Source organism: Ovis canadensis, chromosome 13 (genome assembly GCF_042477335.2).
Source record: "Ovis canadensis isolate MfBH-ARS-UI-01 breed Bighorn chromosome 13, ARS-UI_OviCan_v2, whole genome shotgun sequence".
NCBI classification, from domain to species: domain Eukaryota; kingdom Metazoa; phylum Chordata; class Mammalia; order Artiodactyla; family Bovidae; genus Ovis; species Ovis canadensis.
The window spans coordinates 68729638-68753441 of record NC_091257.1 but is presented as its reverse complement, the minus strand read 5'-3'; the positions used below and the strand labels follow the sequence as shown (position 1 = coordinate 68753441).

At 51.7% G+C, this 23804-nt stretch overlaps 1 protein-coding gene across 1 annotated transcript in view; it reads left to right on the top strand.

The window, feature by feature from the left end:
* Positions 1-10556, top strand: part of MYT1 (myelin transcription factor 1) — a 36848-nt gene extending 26292 nt beyond the window's left edge. The window contains exons 15-21 of the mRNA XM_069548883.1: positions 572-634; positions 930-1013; positions 4556-4777; positions 5836-5927; positions 6485-6588; positions 8486-8629; positions 8944-10556. Of these exons, the coding sequence (XP_069404984.1) occupies positions 572-634; positions 930-1013; positions 4556-4777; positions 5836-5927; positions 6485-6588; positions 8486-8629; positions 8944-9084 (850 nt within the window). The 3' untranslated portion in view covers positions 9085-10556. The remainder of the gene's footprint in view (positions 1-571; positions 635-929; positions 1014-4555; positions 4778-5835; positions 5928-6484; positions 6589-8485; positions 8630-8943) is intronic.
* The last annotated feature ends 13248 nt before the right edge of the window (positions 10557-23804 follow it).

The following is a 23804-nucleotide window of genomic DNA, read 5'->3' as shown; positions in this document are numbered from 1 at the left end:
TGGAAGCTCAGGGAGAAATAGCTCAAGCTGGTGTATTAAAGGGGATTTCTATCTTCGACATGATATAGTCACCAAACATTTTGGACTTTTGCATTCTGTGCCTCCCCAGCTCCCTTCCACTGGTGCCAGCCACCTCTCAAAAACCTTGGGTGCTCGCCAAGCGGGGGTGATGCCCCAACACTGCCAGGGCTGGGGGTGGTGCGTCTCAGGTGCTTGGTACAGCCGTCTGTGAGCACAGGCAGTCCTTCTCCAGCAACCTCAAGCGGGATGAGCCGGTCCTTGGTGCTAGGTTTGCATCCCGAGAGCACAATTACAGGTCCACAGGTGTTCTGGAGCCTTCTCATCCAGTCTGGTCCTTTGCAGGAGGCCAAGTTGGGAGCCCACCGTCCTGCAGAGGAATGTGCTCTCTCCCCTGGCCCTCCTGGTTCCCCCAGAGAGACTGGGTGCCAAGTTCTGAGGCCTGGAGGTCATGACTATGTGAGACCTCAGTGGTGGGGCTGTCGAGGGCCAAGTATAGTCTGCGGCCGAGTGACTTCCGCAGCTCTGGTCTCAGCCACGCTGTCCTCCACAGGTGCCCCACGCCCGGCTGCGATGGCTCAGGCCACATAACGGGGAACTACGCGTCGCACCGGAGGTGAGCCTGCCCCAGGTGCCCTGGGTGCCGGGCCAGCAGTGGGGTCTCCTCAGGCTGATGAAGTTCCAGGCTCCAAGTGACACATTAGTGCCGCTGCACCCCAGCCTGTTTCTTCCCTCAAGTCTGAATAGTCAATGTTCTCAGAGCTGATCGGGATGCCCTCTGGCCAGAGCTGGGGGCCGCTTCCTGGACATGGCCTTGCTGCCCACAGAACCTGAGGGGTGGAGGGAGGCAGGTGGGTTGAGAAGTTGCTGTCCTTAAACCACTGTGACATTTTTTCCTCTTGTGAAACTAGCTTGTCAGGCTGCCCTCGTGCCAAGAAAAGTGGAGCCAAGGCCGCACCTGCGAAGGACGACAAGGAAGACCCTGAGCTGATGAAGTGAGTGGGGTCCTGCTGGCCGCCTGGCTGTTGTGCAGACTTGGGGTTTCCCTGTATTTTATCATTTTAAAAGCTCCTTCTAGACTCTATTTACTTTAATACAGCTGTGACAATGCCCGTTTTTAGGATGCGCTCAGGCCATGCACAGGGACACCCTTGCAGGTGGAGCCATGTGCGTTATGTGGAGGTCACCTGCGTGCATGGGCTCCTATCGGGACTTCCCAGGTCTGTGGTGTTTGACGGGCCGAAGGAGGCAGAGTGCCCTGCCGCCCGTGCACCCAGGGCATCTGGGCCTGGGCCTCAGGGCGTGGGCCGCCCTGGGCACTCACGGGCACTACAGCCTGCATGGCTTCTGGTCTGGTGGGAGGGGTCAGTGTAGGAGTCAAGGAGGAGAGGGTGGTTAGAAAGACAGGGAGGCTTCGAACTGTGTGCATCTGTGTGTCCCCACGCCTCTGCAGGGAGCTGATGTGCAGTGAGGGGGCCTGGGAGGGTCTCTCTGAACTGGGAGTCGACAGTCCTCTTGGGAAGAGAGAGACACCCTGGGCCTTAAGTGAACAGTGTCCCTGACCTCTACTGACCTTCTCCCTGGGGGTTGCTGCCCTGTCATGAACCCTGACCCGAACTTACCCGGTGGGACTGGTATCAGGGCAAACTTATCCTTCCAGAAGGGGCCCTGCCCCTCAAGCTCCCCATGTGCACGTCCCACAGGTGTAAGCAGGTGACCCACCACCCAATTTGCCCAGGACTTTCAGAGCTGACGTTGGGTAGAGCAGGCAGTGGGTCTTGCCGGGGCAGGTGAGGCCTGGAAGAGAATGACTCTGGCTGCCTGGTGGCCCAGGGACTGGAGGAGCTTGGCTGGGCAGGTCCATGGGAAACAGGTCTGCAGTGACAGCTGGCACTCACCTCTGCAGAGGGGCTCGACCTGGCCGGAGCTGTGCTGGCTTCTCCAGGGAGATCAGCCCAGCTGTGGCCCAAACATCTGCTTGGCCACAGAGAAGGGGCCAAAGTGACCAGTGTTATGCCCTTCAAAGAGGACAGCCCCACCAGCTGTTTGCTGTAATAAGGCAGTGACTTGTTTATTGAATTTATACAGTAAAACTGTAATGAATACTAAATCAAAATGCAAAATACTGGCTGTCGGTATTGTGAGTGCTGCCTACCAAATGAGAGGGTGGATAGAGAATATTTTTTTCTTCCTAGAATCTCGGAATTTGCCTGTGATCATATAAACACATTGCTGTTATGGATTTAGCAGGGATCCTGCTGGTGTGATAAGTGAATTGTGCTGCATTTGCAAACGATTAAAATCAAGATCAGCATTTTTCACATTAACTGGCAAAAATGGTTTTCCTCTTCCTGATGTGCTGTCAACTTTGCTTTAAAAAAAAAAAAAAAACAACTTGAGAATTTGCAGCCAAGTGGAGAATGTGACTTCTAGAAATAGTTCAGCATTTATAGGATGGATGAAGTTTCTAATGGCTCCATGGCAAGGAGAAGAGGCCACCCATGTAGCGTCCCTGTTTTATAGGATCTCCTCCCTAGCCATAAACTTTACCTATATTTATAATTGATGAGCGTCTTTACACAAGTGCAGACGGCAGCAGAAACTTTAATCAGTGCTCCAGTTCCTACTGCTTGAAGTGATGTGGCTGGCAGGCACTGGCTGTGATGCGTAGGGGCTGGTGGAGGCAGGGTCCCTTTTATGACATCTTGTGTCTGCAGCTTTTGAGATTAAGTCGGGTCAGTGCTTTGTGGTAAATCCCTTTGGCCACAAGTAGATAACTGACCATTAAAGTCTACGGAGGTTCTGATGTAGAGGTTGGGAGCTGCATGTCCATCACCTTGGAGAGGCCCCACTGTCCCCAGGTGCACTGGCACTTGACCAAACAGCTGTGCCTCTGACCGGGGGTCCCCTGGGTGCGCTACACGACTTAATGAGAGGTCACCTGACACTGAAGATTTGGACCCAGGGTGTGGAGGGAGAGACCAGCAGTGTTACTGCAGCCGGGTCATGAGTGCACTTCCTGGGGGTGCCTGCAGCCCCTCCTGAGGTAAAAGCTAGGATTCTGCAAAGAGAGTGGGAAAGCAGAGCCTGGGTTCATCTGTGTAGTGACTTGAAAAGGCGCCTCTCACTTGGCTTTTTGATCCTGTGACGTCAGCCTCCCAGGCACCTCAAAGGGGCCCAGCCCAGGAGTCCTCTGGAACCACACAGTTGGGAGGTGTCCAAGTGTGGGGGGTGGACATAGAATGGAACCTTCCCAAGCCCCCTGCAGGGGCCCCTGGTAGTGACTGGGGCTGTTCTGGACTGGGGCTACGGTGGTCTTGGACCAGCTCATTGGACAGCCCTCATGTCTGGGCCCACGTGGCTGGGCTAGATAAAAAAGAAGAGCCAAGAGAGGGGACAGGTGAGGATGGTCCCAGCCAAGGAGTCCATTTCTGAGACTGAAAGGTTACTGCTGCAAGCTGTGAATGATGCCGGGATTCGTGGCTTCCGGAGGAGAGGAATTTGATCAGCGGCCAGAGACGAGGCATGATCGCTCGGAGCTTTTGTGTGGCAAAGTTTTATTAAAGTATAAAATGGATAGAGAACATGGCTGACACAGACATCAAAGGGGATAGAAAGAGTGCCCCGTTGCTAGTTTTTAGCAAGGCATTTTATACCTGTTGGCAAGCTGCTAATCAGATAAAAGAAATGCCTCAAGACTGAGAGTTGCACCAGGGCCCTCTCCCACAACACGCATTTTGAGATAGAATGGGACAAGGGGAGTCATCTCTGGCCATAAAACAATTGACACGAATCTTGAAGAAAGGCAGATTTCCAAGAAAATACATAATTTCATTAATGTAGCTTAAGAAAACATTTCCATAAGAAAAACACATTGGTTAGCTCAAGGTTTGAGATAAAGTTCAGTTCAGGTGGAACCAGGCGTTGCCACGACAACACAGGATTAGAAGAGAACAGAGAAAAAAAAAACGTCCGCCACTTGAAGTTTATTTCCTCCTGCTGCCTGGGGACCTCCAGCCTTCCTACCCAAGCTGTGAACCCTCTCAAGATGAGGGCAGAGTGTGGGGGCCACCAGGCAGCGCATCACCCCCAGCCTTGCCACCTCTGGGGGCTTCCTGCCTCTGACTTGTCTGTATCCCAGAGACCTCTCTGTGAACTGGGTCCTCTGCGACTTTTGGGTCTTCGGCCGTAGAAAGCTTTGACAAATGTCCAGTGCTCAGAGCAAGCTCCCAGCAAGTGGTCTCTGGGGTGATACAGAAGTGATGCTGGCAGCAAGGTCTAGGTGTGGACCAGGAGGCCACCAAGAGTCAGCTCCAGGCCCCCCAGGGTCACTGCTGCTGGGGGACAGGGAGAGAAGGTGGGTGCTGGCCCCCAAGCCACACAGGGGATGTGAGGCTGAGGCTGAAGAGGGGGTGCGAGCCCTCTGCTAGTTTGTCCAGGGGACCCTAGCACGTCTCTGGGTCTGGCTTGGTGGGGTCTCTGGGCTCCTCTTCCAGCTCCAGCACCCAGTGTTCACCTCTGACCTCTCTGTGCCCAGGTGCCCGGTTCCAGGCTGTGTGGGGCTTGGTCACATCAGCGGCAAATACGCCTCTCACAGAAGCGCATCCGGCTGCCCGCTGGCAGCTCGGAGGCAGAAAGAGGGTTCCCTCAACGGCTCGTCTTTCTCCTGGAAGTCCCTGAAGAATGAGGGGCCCGCCTGCCCCACCCCAGGCTGTGACGGCTCCGGTCATGCCAATGGGAGCTTCCTCACTCACCGCAGGTGATTGTCCCCACCCCACCCTTCTGTCACCCAGGAGAGACCCCAGCTGTGGCACTGTGGCATGGCTCCCAGGGATGTGCCAGACCAGGGCACAGGTGAGAACAGTAGTTTCTTGAGGAAAAAGACCCAAACTGATAGCCACCTGGGGGAAGCCATGGAAACCTGCTGGGACCACGTGACGGCCTGTGTGACGTGTCACCCAGGTGTCTACTGTCCTAAGACCCCTTTATACATCCCATGGAGTCCCTCTGGCAAGACAGAGCAGAGCCCCCCTGTGTCTGGGACACACTTTCTTAAAGCAGGCTGAGGCTTTTCCTGAAAAGCATTGTCACAGCTCATACCCTGTCCCTCCTACTGGGGTTTCATCTTTGAACTTGGGGCCCAGGCCTTTCCTCTACAAGGGACCCCTCCATGCCTGGGCAGTGGGCCCGGGCAGCACTGGCCAGCTCTGACCTGCCCTGATACTGCCCTTGGTGCTGAGGGTCTTGCCCCATCAGCCCTCTTCCTCTCTGTGCTGGGAAGCCACACGAGTCACTGCTTGGTCCTGTCAGAAACCTTCTTTCTATGTTATTTTTTTTGTCCTCATCTCTCCACCTTTAAGATTAATTAGCTTATTTATTCCACAAGCCGTTGCTGAAAGCACATCAAATACCAGTCTCTGGAGAACAAGATGACAACCAGCCCTCCTGGAGCTGAGTGGTCAGGGCAGGTGCAGAGACAGACTTTGCAACCAACAAATATGTTATTAGTTTGGCGAAAGACACTGTGGGGAAGATAGAGCAGGCAGGGGTGAGGAGGTCTTTTCTGAGAGGTGGTGCTTGCCCCGAGCCTCTGGGAACAAACCTTCAGAGCAGGGGCCTGAGCTGGGAATGGCCCGCGCTGTTGGAGGAGTGAGGAAGCTGGGGGCCAGGAGCCAGGACCGGAACATCAGGGATGAGTGACAACGCTCCAGACAGGATAGTCCTCCAACAGCCTGGCTCTCACTGGGACTTGTGACCTTAGACTGGCTTGTGAGGCATGACCTTGGATTGGTCTTCATGCATGACCTTTGCTTCCAGCTTGTCTGGCTGTCCCAGAGCGACCTTTGCAGGAAAGAAGGGAAAACTCTCAGGGGATGAGGTTCTTGGCACGAAATTCAAGACGAGTGATGGTGAGGCTGCCCCCTGCACCCCCTGCATGTGGTCCTGGGACCTAAGTGGGCGGGAGGTTTAGGCAAGAGATGGGTCGGGAAGCAAAGCCCCTCCTGGAGTGAGTTGTGGTGGAGACAGAGCTCTTGAGCTGAGCTGCCAGGGCCCCTCACCTCGGCTCAGAACCTCTGGCTGCCCTGTGCCCAGCATGGCCATCACAGCTCTAGCCTGGGGCTTGGCGAGCCCTATTGGCAGCACCAGAAGCCGTGTTCTCGGGGTGTGTGGACCTGTGTTCTCAGGCTTCGTGAGAGGGAAGTGGAGGAAACCAGCACCATCTGGAAAGGCTTCCATTTTTAACTTAGCAATTAACACTTGCCCAGGAGGTATCTGTTTTCCCACCAAGACCAGGGCCTGGAGCCCCACAGCTGACACACAGCCACTTTCCCAGTCTGAGACGTGGGCCACGAGTCACTGGGGCTTCTCCTCCGAAAGGGCTCCCCAGGCCCACCTAGAAAGCAGGCCTTGACTGACCCCCTCCCCTCCTTGTGAGAGCCACGACTGAGGTTTCTCTCTGGGGTAGTGCTGGACAACGACGAGGAGATCAAGCAGCTGAACCAGGAGATTCGAGACCTAAACGAGTCCAACTCTGAGATGGAGGCCGCCATGCTGCAGCTGCAGTCCCAGGTGGGTGGTGCCGCCCTGCCCTGTCCCCACCTGCCCTAAAACCCAGGATGTCCTTCCCATCCTCCCCCTTTTTCTGCTCAGTATGTGTTCCACCCATCAGGAGTCCTGAGGTGCTGGTAGGCACCATCCTGTTGGTTTGTAGGAGCAGAACCGCAGCGTGGGTCATCAGAGCCCGACTGGGGCTGTGTTCCAGCCCAGCATGGCCATACACCTGCTAAGTGACCTGGTGTACTTCTTATTCCGAGTGTGCCTTGATGCCCTCCCAGTCAGATAAGGATAATAGGAGAATCTGTCCTATTCGGTTGTCGTGAGACGAACGCATTTCTACAAGGAAAGCAATTCACACAGGGTCTGACCCAGAAGAACCGCTGTGCTGAGGGACAGGGTTACAGATTGCCTTGAGTCTGTGTCCTATCCCTGAGTTCCCCAAAATGAACACTCAAAATGAAAACAAAAACAAACCAAAAAACAGTGAATTTCTTATTTTGAAAAGAACATGCCCTTCCTTGGCTGCTGAGTAGGGGCTGGAGCAGAGATAGGGGCACAGAGGAGCAGCCACACATGGCCATGTCCCCAAGGACAAGGAGGTGACCTGGCTCTGTGGGGGTGGAGGGCATGGGGACTGGGGAAGTGTGAGATGCTGGAGTCCTTGTGTCTTCTGCGGCCCCTCCTTTCTCTGGCAGACGGGCTTTTATGCCGACCTCCTCTTACCCAGAAGCCGGTGTAAAAATAGCAGCAGCTGATGAGGATCAGCAGGGATTTCTGTCCTGCCCTGCAGCGTCTCCCCAGTTCAGAGGCAGTGCAAGTGGAGAGGGGGTACAGGGGCTGCCTCTGGGCACCGAGACGCCCTTCTGGGTGGCTTTCCCCATATTCTTCCCTGCTGTTTTCCTTCTCGAAGTCCAAGGCATCTCCCAGTGTCAGTACCCTTGAAAAGCACCTCTGGTTTCTCTTCATTGGCCAGCACCCACCTACTTACAGAGAGATTATTCACAGAGTCCTTTTGGAAGGACTTTCCCCTCCAGGGAGTTTTGCATTACATGCCCTGCTGGAGAGTAGGGAAGGCAGGCTCAGGACCTCTGCTCAAACCTTTTAAAGCCAAAGGCTGATGCTCCTCCCCAACCCCTCCTAAAAGTGTTCCTGCACCCCAGGGATGGCCTGAGGAGCCATCCACACTGATGAGCTTGCCTCTGCCCTGAGTGAGGCTGGGGGCTGCCCTCCCAAGCATGTTTGCTCCAGGCCAGGCCCCAGGGTGAGCTTCTTGCCCACCTTGCCTACAGGCCTCTGACACTCTGAGACTCATGTGGTGCCTGCAGCACCCAGAGCAGGCAAGACTGCCCATGGCTGGCAGCCCGGTGGAGTTGTCCTCTGTTCTCTGATGTTCCATGTGGAAGCCTTGGAGCCCCTGGAGAACTTTCGGACTCCCTCCTGGCACTCTGTTGGGCCCAGAGAAGACATGCTTGTGCTGGAAACCCCAGGGTGAACTTTGACGTGCTGGTCCACTCAGCTGAGAGTGGCAGCGGTCTGCGCTGCTGCCTTCATAGTTTTGATGAGGCACTTGGTTGGTCTTTCTGGTGGGGATGTTCCACCAGGTGGGAACAGTGTTTCCACCACAGAGGAAGAGCAGGAAGCCAGTGATGGGCTGGGACACGAAGCCAGTGTCTCCTTCTGTGCTCTTCTCCACCCCACAGGACAGCTGGGCTCAGAAAGCCATGGCCTCCAGCCCCTAGCTCAGTCATTGTCCGCCCCCTCCACCCAGGGACCAGGGCACTGCCAACCCTCACTGTGGCAGGGCTCCTGCCTCTTCGCCCTCTCCTGGAGGGACATGAGACGGCCCAGTGGGCATGCCGGTCCTGCTCCTAGGACACTCCAGGCAGCAGCTCTCGTCTCTGTCTGGCAGATCTCGTCCATGGAGAAGAGCCTGAAGAACATCGAGGAGGAGAACAAGCTCATCGAGGAGCAGAACGAAGCCCTGTTTCTGGAGCTGTCGGGCTTGAGCCAGGCCCTCATCCAAAGTCTTGCCAACATCCGCCTTCCGCACATGGTAAGCAGGTAGCAGCCCTGTGGCCTCCCCAGCTGAGCTGGCACCTGTATCCTGGGGCTTCGGGGAGGGCAGGCACCCCTCTGCCTCTGGAAGGGCCCCACCCCGGGCAGATTGCTGCCCATGGTGGCTGTCGCACCCTGGGAAGCCTGTGCCGTGATGGTCTTAGCCCGAGTGCTGCCTGTGGCGGGTCTGTGTGCTCATCTCTGGCGGCATGGGCTTTCTGGGTCTGAGGCTCCCCCATCCTCTCCCATTACTGCTGGAAACCCTGGGGCCCCTGCATGGACGGGCCTCGCTAAACCAGTTGTGTTCTCCAGGAGCCGATATGTGAGCAGAATTTTGACGCCTATGTCAGCACCCTCACCGACATGTACTCCAACCAGGAGTGCTACCAGAACCCAGAGAACAAGGACCTCCTCGAGAGCATCAAGCAGGCCGTGAGGGGCATCCAGGTCTAGGCCTCCTTGTGTGAGGAGCCACCATGCTGACTCGGGGCGCCCAGGGCACCCCGACTCACCTCTGTCTTTTACCTCCCTAGCCCTGCCCTCCCAGTGGAGATTCCCACTCACAGTGACTTCTCGTTGGCAGCCCAGGGTGGCCTCGGCAAGGGGGTGGGAGTGTTTAGCCAGAGGAGTGCCTGGAAATCCTCGTCTCCCTCGATGTGACTCACGCGCCGGGCCAGAGGCCTTGACCTCTCAATGTGAGTGCGGGGCGTGAAGTATTACAAAGTGATTTATTTTTGCTTCTGAAAGCTCGAAGTCTCCAATGGAAACTCACGGACAAGGTTCTCAGGGAAGTTTTGGAGCTGCAACCACAGTATTCCTTTGTCTGTCAAGGCCGAGGGGGCAGCCTGGCCGGGCGGGTGGTGCGTGTGACGAGTCAGCCTGGAGTGGCCAGTGCGCCCGTGCGGTGAGGCCGCTGTGACAAGTGTGTTTCCTGTTGTCCTTTAATTCACTTTTATGTTAAGCGTGGAAGAGAGCAGCGTTCCAGAGGGTAGGTTAGGAACAGGCCTGGAGGAAGCTGGCCCGGGGCCCCCTGAAGACAGCGCTGGTTCCACAGGGAAGCACCTCTGGCAGAGCCCGCAGACCCTGCGCTCAGGGTCAGGCTCCCTCAAGGCTGCAGCCTTTAGACCCAGGTCTGGGTCCAGGTCAGGGCCTCTGGCTGTCTGTGTGCCCACCTGGCCTGTGACCCACCACTGCCCATCACCGGGTCACGGCTGAGCTTTACCAAGGTGGGGGAAGTGACAGCAAGGTCAGGCGATAAATTCCTGACTGGAGACCACCAAGGTGTCACTTCTGTTTAGATCCATTCGAGATTCAAAAGAAGATAAATTTTGATTTAATGTGTTAAAAACACAATGTTCCTAACATGTAAATAGAATCCAAGCCAACTGTGACTGCGATTCCAAGTTAGTATTTAAAAGTAGAGAAATTGCACTTCCTGGAAGAAATGAGAAAGTAGTTAGTTTAATTATTCTGTAAATTATTTAATTTTGTCAAAATGTAAGTATTTATATTCACAACCTCTTATGTTAATGTTGGCTATTTATTTAACATTTTTATTTATTAATTTTATACTATTTTACCTAGACCCCACACCAGGACATATGAGAGGGAAGTAAATGAAATCAAAGCAAACTTAACTATTTGACTATGAGAAGGGCCACAAAAAATCTTGCTGTAACTTCTAGTTATGATTTTAATGCAACTGAGTTATTTTTTATATATTTTGTTATTTATTCTTTTAATAATGGAGTTTTTAAAAAGTATTTTGTAACTGAGGAATTTTGATAATTTGGGGATATTTCCCCTTTGGTCCAATGGAAAGAAAGACTTTTCGGTTCTCTTCATCCCTTTGGCTGTTTGTTTCAGGCACGGACGACAGCAAATGGCATTCTGTGTTCATTGTTTATTTAAGTGTAGTGCAGCTGTGTGCTCTGGCGTGTCTCTTGTGTTGCGTCTGTGTGCCAGTTCTTGATGGCTGAGTCCTATCGCTGTGAGGGGCGCTGGCTGCAGGCCGCCCTGAGCAGCTCCCGCTCTAGGCTCCTGTCCTCTGACAGCTCTGATACTGTGATCCTCCTTCCTCAGGAAACGCTGACCCCACAGCACAGCACTTCTCAGTGTGTTTGCAGGGTGATTTCCTAATAAAAGTCCACTCTGACTGTGAGTGGGAGCCGTGTCTGTGGTGGGGACGCCGACTCTGTCCCGGGAGCTCTGGGGGTCACCTTCCTGGAGAGAGGGCGGTGGGTGGGTCCTCTGTGATGCACACATAGGAGCCACGTTTCCTTTGTGGAACTGCCCTCCCCGGAGGTCTGAGTCACAGACAGTGCGTGTGTGAATCGGGGTTTTCTCAGGGTCAGAAGTCTTTCTGCTGGCGTTGTTGGCCTGGGGGGTGGGGGGGGGGTGGCGCTGTGAAATGAGGGCTGCCCCAGACCACCTCTCCTGGCTTCAGGAGGAAGTCCTGTGCAGGGGAGAGTTTGGACATTCCGGAGGGAGGCAGAGTTGACAGGAGGGGAGAGCAAAGTGGGAGGGGGAGGCAGAGAGACCTCTCTGGTGGCCTTTTCAGAGCTCCTGCATTCAGCCATATGTGAAGGCGGCTATGATTGCAGCGGCTCCTCACTGCTTTACACTTTTGTGTCAGCTGTGGCTCTCCCAGGTGAGACTCAGGTATGGGGCTTCTAGTCAACATTCACCCTGAACTGTCAACATGCTTTGACCTCCCTGGGCATCTAGCTCTTGAGGGCAACCTGGAGCTCCCTGCCTGACCTGTGAATAAAGCGAGACTTTTAGGAATGCTGGGCCTTACTCCCAAGCCCTGTCCAAGTCAGATGGCTGAGGATCTGGAAGGTTCCAGCTACTGGCTTTGGAGACCAGAGAAGGTAGCAGCATGGAGGGGTGTGTGAAACCTGTACAGCCTTGAGGAAGGGCTCCTGGAAGGCACGGAGGATTGGTGGTCCAGGTCGTGCCCATCCGTGTCAGTACCCATCCGTGGGTGCTGGGGTGACAGCATTCTGGGGCCATGAAAGTTGGCTGCCTGATGGCAGGTGATGAGCAGAGGCCAGGACCGTGGAGGAATGGGCGGATAGCCACGTCCATCCTGCATCGTCTCGCTTCCACCCTCTCCCAGGACTCCGCTGGCTCCCTGCCAAGTGTTTAGCGGGCTGCTTAGCCTCCTGACTCTGAAATGTTGCACTTCAGGGGACCCACATCCCTGCCCCCAACCCCGCACCAGTTTAGCCAGAGCCTCTCCCCAGCGCCACGGGGCGTGGCCTCAGCGCGTGCTTCTGAGGCCTCCAGCACCTGAGAAGCACCGATGCCTGTGGAGGCGGCAGTGTGCAGGAGCAGGTGTGCTTGCCGTGCTGGCCCCCAGCCAGCTTCATCGTGGGGTGCTCTGCCGGTGGGCTCCGCGCAGCCTGATTGGTCTGAAGACCCAGGAAGACAGCATGACTGGGAAGAGGGCCCCGGAGGTCACCCTCCAGAGCAGGTGAGTGTGCATATGTAGGGGGACCAAGGGGCGGTGGGGGGTGGGGACAGGGCTGGAGCAGGGCTCTCTCCACTAGCTGTCTCAGTAAAGACTTCTGTGCATAGGTGGGGACAGGTGGGCCATGGTGAGAGGACAGCCGGGGAGAGATCAGTTCCAAACCAGCCCGGGACTGGCCCTGGGCCTGGGCTCCAGCCACGATGGACTCAACTTTGCCCTTCAGGGCTGCTCCGGCCCATGGCTGGCTGGGGTGCACCAAGGGTATGCCCCTGGAACGTGGGTGGCACCCCCTGCTGTGGGATCCTGGAAGACCTCTCAGAGAAGCTGTGTGTGGGATGTGGCTGGTGGGTCGGAGGAAGGGCTTGCTGGAGAGGGAGCACTGAGCACCTTGAGGGTGGGTGTTGGTGTGTAGGACCCTGATATTGAAGAACTATGGCACAGAGGAGGCTGCTTGGTCCTGTAAGACCTGTAGATTTTCCCAACTCTGTTTCGGTTGCCAGAGTTCTGGGATGTACTAGGGAGCCTGGTCTCGGGGTTCTGGGCCCTCAGTATCTTTTCTTTGGAAGCTCTTGGCTTCTATCCACCATGATGTCCTGGGCTTCTGAGGGTTTGTCCACTGTAGGGTCAGCAGACTGAGCTTGAATGGGGCTCTGCCTTCACCCACTGGTGTCTGTGCCTGATGCTGTGGGCAGAGGGACCATAGTAGCCCCCCTGGCTTCAAGCAGAGGCAGCATCACCGTGATGCTAGAAGGTTGTATAGTTCTGCAGTCTGATGATGACATTAGCTGTTCACCCCCCAAAAGCTGCTTCCACCTCTTGCTTGAAGGGTCTACCTCCAGGGTTGGAGGAGGGTCTTGGTATCATTGGCATATGCTGCTCAGGACTTATTTGTGCTATGGGGACCTCATCCATAGCCAGGCCTCTTCTCCCAGCCTGTGGTCCCTTCTTTTACACTTTCCAGAGAGTACAACTCAAGGCTTTATCTGGAGGAAGGGGAGCATTCCCCAGTGCCAGTCATCTTTGTTACAGGACCCCTCTTCCTTCTCTAACATCACCTGAATCTGCCAGTTCCTGGCTTCCTGAGGAGTGGACGGCCTTGGTCCTGAACTTTCCACACTCTGGCTGTAATCCAGCCTTTGGGTCTAGAAGTCATTTGCTACACATTTATGTGTTTTGGCTTCTAAATCACATTGTTGTCCCCTCTTTCATCTTCCCATTCCTGCCAGTTTATACCTTAAACGTTGTCAGTTTAGCCAGGTCTTGAGAGGGTGCCAAGGTAGATAGGTGAGTCTACCTGCCCTCCTTACCTGGACCCACAGGTGGAGAGCACCTGGCTGTGTGTGGAGGCTACCTGATTGCAGGAGAGACTCTTCCTTTCACCACTGTGCCACTAAGGCTCATGGCTCTGTAGAGGCTGTTACAGCTGTGGGTGTGGAGGGTTCCTAACATAGGTCCAAACTTGCCATACAGGTCAGCCAGTGTTACAGACGCTTCCTTTCTCTTTGCTCCTCCTTTGAAATGGTACATGGCTTCTCTGACAGAACTCCAGTCCCCACATCAGCCAAGTGCCTGTCAGGTTAAACCACACAGTGGGCCAGGTGACCCGTGACTGTAGGCACCCTACCAGTGCTGGCAGCTGGCCTTTGGGAGAGGCCCTGCAGTCTTCTCTGTCCCTCAGCCCTCTGCCCCCACTAGCCTCTCCCCTTTCCCTGTCCCCTCATGTCAAGGGTGTGTGGGCTGCTGAAGTCTGGCCTCTCCCCATCCCTCGGTCTCTGGGCCCTCCTCCAACCTGTCCCCTTGCACTCTGCAGAGGTGGCCCTGGGTCACCCCCTGGCCTCTGCCCTCTCTTTCTCACCCTCCCTACAGCTGTGTGCCGTGTGCAGAGAATGCCTGCACTGCTCCCCGAGGCTGCCTTTCCCAGCCTAGCTCTTTCTGGGTCTCCACTTGAATGTCCCACCTGTTGCAGGAGGGCTGATCAGGGTGCTCATTGTCAGGCCACAGTGGGCAGGGGGATGGCTGCACTGGGCAGGAGGAGGGCCAAAGGGCCCAAGCTGTGATTAGGAAGATCCAGCTGTGTCCCTGGACACCTTGGCTAGGGGCAGCTCAAAGGTGGGAGCCACGCCTGGCAGAAGCCCCAGGGTTAAGAAGTCTCTAGACCTGCTTGGAGCATCAAACAAGAGACCTTGAGCCTAACCCTCCTGATAGGGGGCTCCAGGGTGAACTCCAGCCTCAGTTCCCCACCTTCTGGTCCCTCCTTCCAGATGCTGAGGGCCTGAGAGGAAAGCAATCAGTGCTTCTGATTTGTAATTAGCATCAGTTTAAAATGTGAAGGGGGCTTCCCTGGTGGCTCAGATGGTAAAGAATCCACCTGCAATGTGGGAAACCTGGGTTTGATCCCTGGGTTGGGAAGATGCCCCTGGAGGAGGGCATGGCAACCCGCTCCAGTATTCTCGCCTGGAGAATCCCCATGGACAGAGGAGCCTGGTGGCTACAGTCCATGGAGTCGCAAAGAGTTGGACACGACTGAGTGAGAGTAGCCACAAAGAGACAGTGTTTGTCTCCCTTCATCTTGAGCTCATAACAGATTGAGTCTTTTTTCCCAGGATGAGGAGAAGGTTCATTACAGATCAGAATGTCTGTAATGTGGCCTGAGGCACCTGGATGCCCCAGGGCAGTGTGGGAAGAGCCAGGTGGAAGCTGACCTCTGTGTCTTGGACAAAGATGGTGATGTAGCCTCAGGCAGCCCCACCTGGACATAGGGGGTCTGCAGCTTTATTTCTAGGTTCACACAGTCCATGTCCTCTGAAGGGAGGAGGGCAGACCAGCCGCATGTTCTGATCTGCTCTCTGGGTCCTCCTGGAGAGGGCCTACCTTCGCTGTAAGCTGGGGATGGTGGCGGCCACCAGGCAGCTCCCATCTGCTGTCAGAGTGGCCTCGTGAACAGGAAGGCCCAGAGGCCCCTCTTCTGTTCTTGGGTGAGGATTCACTGTCACTGGAGTGACCATAGGGTCCCCACAGAGTGGCCAGGCTTGTTCACGAGGCGGTCTCCTCCAAGGCACACATTTTTGGTCATAAGCAGAGAGGGGTAAGACATGGTTCTTGCTCTGGGACGACATTTTCCAGAACTTTCCTGATTATTCCAGAACCACCTCCACACTGTACCCTCCCTGGAGGCCCCTCCACATTCCCGTTGTTTCCGGAGGGTACGGCGGGCTCCTGACCTCATCCCCTGTGCTGACTCTGGGGGGAGGGGAAGGTCTGTCCTGTGTGATTCCCACCAAACTCAGGTCTGGGATCATGACTAGACCTACAAACAGGTTTCCTTTGTGAAGTGCTGACTGCTGGGGCCTTTTAGAGTCCAGGACAACTTGAAATTGAGAAACGACATGTGCATGTGCAGAGGGTTTCTCTACCTGGCCCATGGCCCTCTCCAAATTCTTCAGTGCAGCAGGGACACGTCCCCACTCGCAGTCCCCACGTGTCCTGTGATTATGACACTATGGGCAGTCCAGACCCTGGGCAAGTCAACCCCTCTGTATGGCAGTTTCCTTGTCAGTTCAGGGGGCGTACAAGCTGAGACATGAGTTCACTGCAGTGGGGACCAGGCCATTCTGAAACATCTGGACTCCCCAGCCCTTCTATCGCAGGTCCCTGCGAAGCCAGCTCAGAGGCATCTGTGAGAGAGGGTAATAATAGTGGTGGTCTGCTCCAGGTCTCAAAGTTCACCCCCTGCCCACCGAGCTTTGCCCCAGAGGCCATCCACACTCCTCACTCTTGCTGGAGGTGATCTGGGGGCACTTTCCACAAGGCTTATGCACCCCTGGGTAACCAGTGGTGTTGGGGCAGGGGATTCTATTGCCCGCCCCCAACACCCTGCCGTGTGTTGGAGCCGTGGGTCAGAACTGGCGACCTTCAAACATTGTTCAGTCACTTGAACCCTTTAAATGGAGTGTCACCTGGAGCCTCTGAGCTGCTCTGGCAGAGGCTGAGGGTCCGGACTGGTGCGGTCATGCGGAGCCAAGCACAGACTTCATGCTCAGTGGGTTGGAGGAGGGCCCAGGAAGCATATCTGGACAGGTACAAGGAGCAACACATGGAGGTGAGTTAGGAGCGCTGGGTGAGACCCCCTCATGGGGCCTCTGGTTTCTGATATGGTGATGTCATGATTTCTCGTAACATCTTATGGAAAACCCAAACCAACTTTTTACATTACACAGGTGTCAGCTCTCAGGGTGTGAGTCCAGGGCCACCTCACAGCTGTGGACCTTGAGCAGGATACTACCAGCCTCTATGCCTCAGCTTCCTTCTTGATACATTGGTTCATAGCACATGCTGCTGAAGGGGTGTGGGAGGGAGTGATGGGAGCCCAGACCCCAGGCCACACACCACTTCTGACACTCTGTGAACACCTCTAGCCCACCTCCTCTTCCTGCAACCCCATCAGCACCAGCCACCATTCCTGGCCCCAAGGTCAGACCCCTGCTGTCTGATCACCGTGACCAGCTAAGCTCAGGGCTTGCGGGTGCCACCTGGGGCAGTGCTGTGCCACCCACCTGGTGACCACAGGTTGAATCTGTCTGCTGCTGCCTCCCTTCCCTAGTACCTGGTTTTGTCCAGGTACCAACAGCTGCAGCCAGAGGTTCTGGAGTTTGCTCTCTCCAGACCAGCCCGTGACTCTAAGGCTGTTACCCGCTCATTCTCTCCCCTCAAGCTTTCCCTCTCATGAGTCACAAAACATAGTGGCGGGTGGCTAAGTGGCTGGATAAGGGGGAGGGGACCCTTGAACCTGGGAACAGCATCCTAAAAAATGGGGGTGTCAGCTTCTTGGGGGGTGGTGCTTCCACCCCAGGGGTCCTGCAGACAGGCTTCTGGACCCTGGTCTGGCATCCCTTCTGTAGAAGGACCCAGTTCTAAGGTTCTCCAGAGAAACAGAACCAAGAGGTAATATTTGTATCAGCTGTGTCTATTTCTGTAAGCCTACATTTATATCTGTATATCAAGAGAGAGGTGTTTTCAGGAACTGGCTCACATAATGTGGGGGTGTAAGTCTGAAATCTGCAGAGCAGGCCAGCAATCTGGAGACCTGGGAAAAGGTGATGTTTGGAGGCAGAATCCCTTCTTTCGTGGCCCCAGGAGCAGGGGATGGGGGGTGGGATGGGAGTGGAGGGGTGGGGAGGGATCTCCGTCTTTGCTCTTAGGGCCCCAGATACATGGATGAGGCCTTCCTACATTTTGACAGATAATTTGCTTTATTCAAAATTAACTGATTTAAATGTTAACTACATTTTAAAAATACCCTCACAATAATACCTAACTTGTATTTGACAAAATATCTGAGCACCATAACTTAGTCAAGTGGACACATAAAAGTAATCATTGCAGATTCCTTCCCTGTGCCCGGGCATTTCTAACCTTTTTTTAAGGTGGTTTAAGATGAGACGTTATTTTTCAGAATCCCTTTCCAGTTATTTTACATACATGAATACATGTAAGTTCACCAGTATTTTCAGATCAAAATTAAAATGTGGTCACCTTATAGTACAAATTGTAGAGGAACTTTGACTCATGTCTAAAACCGTGGTTAATTTCACTACAAATGGCTTAAAATGAGGAAGATAAAATTTTTTTTTTTTTCTCTTCACACAACCTACTTTGGATGCTTTCAGCACACAGTGGCGACGCCTTGTGGTCAGTTTTGTATCTTGTCATTGCTGTGGCCTGAAACCAGGGTGTGGACCCCTCCTGGCTCACTTCTCTGACCACCAGAGTTAGGAGAGATGGTCCAGGTGTAACAGTGTTCACTTGGGCTGTGGTCCCCACCTTGACCACCCATCCACCCCCTGCAGTGAAGTTTGATGTGTCTGTGGGCAGTAAACTCACTTAGAGGCCCAAGATGCCAAGAGTAGGTGAGAGCCCTTCCTTTACCTGAGGAGGTATCGGAAGTGAGGCTGGTGGCTGGGGGGTGAAGAGTGGGAGGCGTGTTTTAGTTACTGTAATTGCAAACGCAATTCTGCTGCTGCTACTGCTGCTAAGTCGCCTCAGTCGTGTCTGACTCTGTGCAATCCCATAGACGGCAGCCCACCAGGCTCCCCCATCCCTGGGATTCTCCAGGCAATAACACTGGAGTGGGTTGCCATTTCCTTCTCCAGTGCATGAAAGTGAAAAGTGAAAGTGAAGTCGCTTAGTCGTGTCCGACTCTTTGCGCCCATGGGATTTTCCAGGCAAGAGTACTGGAGTGGGTTGCCATTGCCTTCTCCAAAAGCAATTCTACCCCATAGTAAAAACAGACACCACCACAGTAAGCAAAGTAAGAAGTGACATCTTTATCCAGGACTGAGGTGCACTAAGAAAATAATCTTACATATTTACCCCCATAATTATCATTTCTAGAGCTCTTCATTCTTTTCTGTAGATCTGTGTTTCCATCTCTTATTGCTTTCGGTATGAAAAACTAGCTTTATCATTTCCTGTGTGGGTCTGCTGCTTCTAGCTTTTGTATCTCTTAAAAAAAAAATTGTCTCCTTTTTAAAAAAACAACAAACTAATATACTTCATTTTTGAGAGTAGTTTTAGGTTTACAGAAATATTGAGGGGGTAGTACAGAGACTTCTCATATATACTCTCTTCCATGCAAACAATTTCCCCTATTATTAACATCTTGCATTTATGTGGGACATTGTTACAACTGATATACCAATATTGATACACTATTAAAGTTCACAATTTACATTAAGGTCACTCATGGTGTTGTACATCCTATGAGTTCTGACAATGCACATGCCCTATAGCCACCACTACAGTATCACACAGAATAGCTTCACTGCCCTAAAAAGCCTGCGTGCTCCGTTTATTTATCCCCCTTCCCCCTAGCCCACAAGGGCTTCCCTTGTGGCTCAGCTGGTAAAGAATCTGCCTATGATACGGGAGACCTGGGTTTGATCCCAGGGTTGGGGAGATCCCCTGGAGAAGGGACAGGCTACCCACTCCAGTATTCTGGACTGGAGAATTTCATGGACTGTATATAGTCCGTGGGGTTGCAAAGAGTCAGATACAACTGGACGACTTTTACTTTCACTTTCCCCTCACCCTATCCCTGGAAACCACTAATCTTTTTACTGTTTCTACAGTTTTGCTCTTCCTAAAATGTCATATTATACAGTATGTATGGAACCACACAATCTGTACCCTTTTAAGACTGGTTTCTTTCATTTAGAAATAAGCATATAAGGTTTCTCCCTGTCTCTCCATGGCCTGGTAACTCATTTCATTTTAGCGCTGAATAACATTCCACTATTGCGATGTGCCACAGCTGTGTACAAAAACTGGCAATTATGAATCAATTGCTATAAACATTCCTATGCAGATTTCTGTGTGTACACAGGTTTTCAGCTCCTTTGGGTAAATACCAAGGAGACCACCGTATCTAATGATAAGACTGGTTTGCTTTGTAAGAAACTGCCAAAGTGTATTTCAAAGTGGCTGTACTATTTTGTATTCCTACCAGAGATGAATGAGAGTTCCCAGTACTCCATTCTAATTAGCGTTTGGTATTGTCAGTGTTTTGGGGTTTAGCCATTGTAACAGGTGTGGAGTATATCTCATTATTTTAATTTGCATTTCCTGATGACATAGGATGTTGAACATCTTTTTGTATGCTTATTTGCCATCTGTATATCTTTTTTTGCTGAGGTGTCTGTTCAGGTCTTTGGCCCATCTTTTAATTGGGTTATTTAGTTTTTGCTGCTGTTGAGTTTTAAGAGTTCTTTATATATTTTGGATATAAGTCCATTATCAGTTATGTGTTTGGCAAATAGTTTCTGTCTGTGACTTATCCTTTCATTCTCTTAACAGTGTCTTGCACAGAGCAGAAGTTTTGAATTTTAATGAAATCCACTTTATCAGTTTTTTCTTTCATGAATCACGTCATTAATACTATATAAAAAATATCATTGCCAAGCCGAAGGTCTCCCTGACTTTGTTCCAGAACTTTAAGGAGATGACTGTGAGGTTTGTGTGCACATCCGCTTCTCTGTTTCAGCTGTTCTAGGACCATTTGTTGAAAAGACTGCTCTTTCTCCATTGAATTGATTTGCTCCTTTGTCAAAGAACAGTTGACTGTATTTGTATAGGTCTTATTCTGAGCCCTCTATTCTGTTTTATTGGCCCGTTTGTCTATTCTTTAATCAATACCACAACTGTCATCATTACTCATAACTGTAACTTCAAAGTAAGTCTTAAAGTCGAGCAGTGTCAGGCCTCTAATTTTATTCTACTCCTTCAATACTGTGTTGGATATTTTTTTTTTCTTCCTTACCACATAAACTTTAAATCAGTTTGTTGATATCCACGAAATAGTGTGTTGGAATTTTGACTGGATTGCATTGAATCTACAGATCAAAGTGGGAAGAATTGACTTTTTAACAACATTGAGTCTTCCTACCTATAAATACGGAATCTCTATTCTGTTATTTAGGTTTTCTTTGATTTATTTAATCAGAATATTATACTTTTTCTCTTATCCATCTTGTACTTTTTTGGGTAAGATTTATACCTAAGGGTTTTGGTTTTTTTTTTTTTTTGGTGCTAATGTAAATGTTATCATGTTTATTATTTCAAATTCCAATTGTCCATTGCTGGTAAATAGGAAAGAGAGATTTTGTTTAAGAAAAAAGACTTATCCATTTTATTTTTGGCTGTACTGTGTCTTCATTGCTGCTTGTGGGCTTTCTCTAGTTGTGGCAAGCAGGAGATACTCAAAGTTTTGGTGTGGAGGCTTCGCATTGTGGTGGCTTCTTTTGTTGTGTGGCACAGGCTCCCGGCGGCTCGTGGGCTTCAGGAGTGGCAGGGCATGGGGCTTAGTGGTTCCAAGGCATGTGGGGTCTTCCCAGACCAGGCATTGAACCTGTGTCCCCTGCATTGGCAGTTGGATTCTTAACCATTGGACCACTAGGGACATTCCAAAGACAGATTTTTGTTTATTAAAATTGTATTCTGGAAACTCGCTACAATCATTTATGACTTTAGGAGGTTTTTGTTTATTTGCTTATATTTAATAGATTTTGGTATAGATTCTATGTAGACAATCTTGTCATCTATGAACAAAAACAATTATTTCTTCCTTCCAAATCTGTATACTTTTGTTCTCCTTTTCCTGTCTTATTGGATTATCTAGAGCTCACAGTACAAGTGGTGAGAACATTCTTGCCTTACTACCCATTTTATGGGAAAGTATCTTTTCACCAATAAGTATGATGTTGGCTGTGGTTTCTTGTGGATGTTCTTTATCAAGTTGAGAAAGTTTCCCTCGAATTCTAGTTTGCTTAGAGTCTTTATAGCGAATGGGTATTGGATTGGTCAGATGTTTTTCTGTGTCTATGGATATGATCCTAAGACTTTTTCTTCTTTAGCCTATTGATGTAATGGATTACACTGAAATGTTAAACTAGCTTTGCATCCCTGGCATAAACTTCATTTGGTTATAGTGTGTAATTCATTCTATACATATTGGATTAAATTTGTATACATTTGATTTTTATATCTATGTTCTTGAGAGATATTGGTTTGTGCTTTCTTTCTTGTAATGTGTCTAGTTTTAGTATTAGGGCAATTCTGCTCTCTTAGAAAGAGTTAGGAAGTATTACCTAGCTTCTATTCCCCAGAAGAGATCATATAACTGGTTATCATTCCTTCCTTAAGTATTTGGTAGAATTCACCAGTATACCCACCTGTGCCTGGTACTTTCTGTTTTGAAAGGTTATTAATTATTGACTTAATAGATGTAGGACTACTCAGATGATCTATATATCCTTGTAAGAGTTCGTTAACTTGTGTCTTAAAAGGAACTGGTTCATTTTTTATCACATTTGTAAGCTGGAGTTGTTCACAATATTCCTTTATTATCCTCTTCATGTTAATAGGAATCATAGTGATGATCCTTATTTTGTTTCTGATAATTAATCATTTGTATCTTTTTTTCTTGATTAGCCTGGCTAGAGGTTTATCGATTTTATCAATCTTTTCAGAGAACGACCTGTGATTTCAACCATTTCCTCAATTGATTTGCTTTCAGTTTCATTTATTTCTGCTCTGATTTGTATTATTTCTTTTCTTCTGCTCACTTTGGATTTAATTCACTCTTTGACGTGTCAGCCCCAGCCTATTGATGGTAATGATCTCAGCTAGGAATGCCTTAGAACTTTCTGGGTGTGTATTACTCGTAGTGAGTCCCAGAGACATCCCCTCTACTCCTGCCGCTGGGGCAATTGTGGCTGGACTGCCCCTTGTGGTTCGTATATGATCACTAGATGCACTTCAGCAAAAACCACGAGCAAATTCTGAGGAACAAGATTTATCACTCACAGGTCCTGGAGGGAACATAACAAACATCAGGGTCACACAGCAAGGTCAGAGTGGGAGAGGGAGAGCCCGGGGCTCTGTCTTACTAGGGTCTGAGAGTGGAGTGTCTGGGATTTCACGGGGTCACTCCCTATGGTGTGCACCCCAACCCCTGGGACCAAGAATAATCCCAGCTTACCCAACTACTGATGTGCCTGGTAGCCTTGGCAGGGCACTGACATTTCTTTTATAGACGGGGAAACTGTGTGGGCTGCATGCTGTCAGGCAGCAGGGGCGTCTAAACCAGTGATACCGGTGAGTGGCAGCACAGAGGGAAGCTCAGTTGTGCTGACAGAGGAGTGGGGCTCATGCTGTGGGGTGGGAGGGGGCACGCTGGTGGCACAGGGACCTGGTCTTGGCCTGTGCCTGGACACAGTTGTGACGTGGCCTTTATCACAGTGCAGCTCCTCTGCCAGGTGTCCATGTCCAGGAGGACAACCACGGGGCCTTGCTGTGAGTTAGGCCAACTCCCGCCATCCGGGCTGCTCCTCTCCTTCCTGGAGGGCATGCTAGTATCCACTGCAAGGAAATAAGCTCTGTAAAGTGCTCAGCATGACGCTCTACAAAGGCTAATACTGATGGTACGTTATCTGTCATGTATATTAGGAAGACCACTGGACAGCCCAGGGAAGGCTGTGAGACGTGAGGTGGAAAGCCAGTGAAGAGGCCTCGGTAGGAGACACGAGGGAAGCAAGGCCAAAGCAGGCTGGGGTGTATGGAGGGGGTATCTGCTCACAGCAGGGAGAGGTCAAGGATGGCTTCAGGGCCTCTGTTGTAGACGATCACAGGCACTTGGGGAGGAAAGGCTCAGAGAGCTAGTGTGACTGGCACAATGTTGGCAGCAACCTTAGGGTCGCTGCCACCAAGGAAGCAGGCCTTCCCTGGAACCATGGAAAGTGCTGAAAACTATGCTCTGAGTGGAGCACAAGTCTGGGGAGGAAAGTGGGGGCAGGAGGGGCCCAGGCAGCAACGCCTGTAGCTGTAGAAAAACAGGTAAAATACAGGGCTGTGTCTAAACAAAGGGTTCTGATGCTAAAAACTAGTTGGAAAACCTATGTGAGGTTTGTGCTGAGCAAAAGTAGGACTGAGGCAGATCTCACAGTCTACTGGGAGGGCCAGGCAGGTAGCCCACAACAATGGGTGGCATACAGGGCTGCACGGGCGGCTGGGGGAGGTAACCTGGAGGGTCTGCTAGTGGGCCAGGACGCTGGGGCAGGCCACTTCTGAGACGCAGAAAGATCCTGACTGACGCCGGGACAACTCTCCCAGGAAGGGCTGAGCAAGATGCGGTGCGGGTGAACGC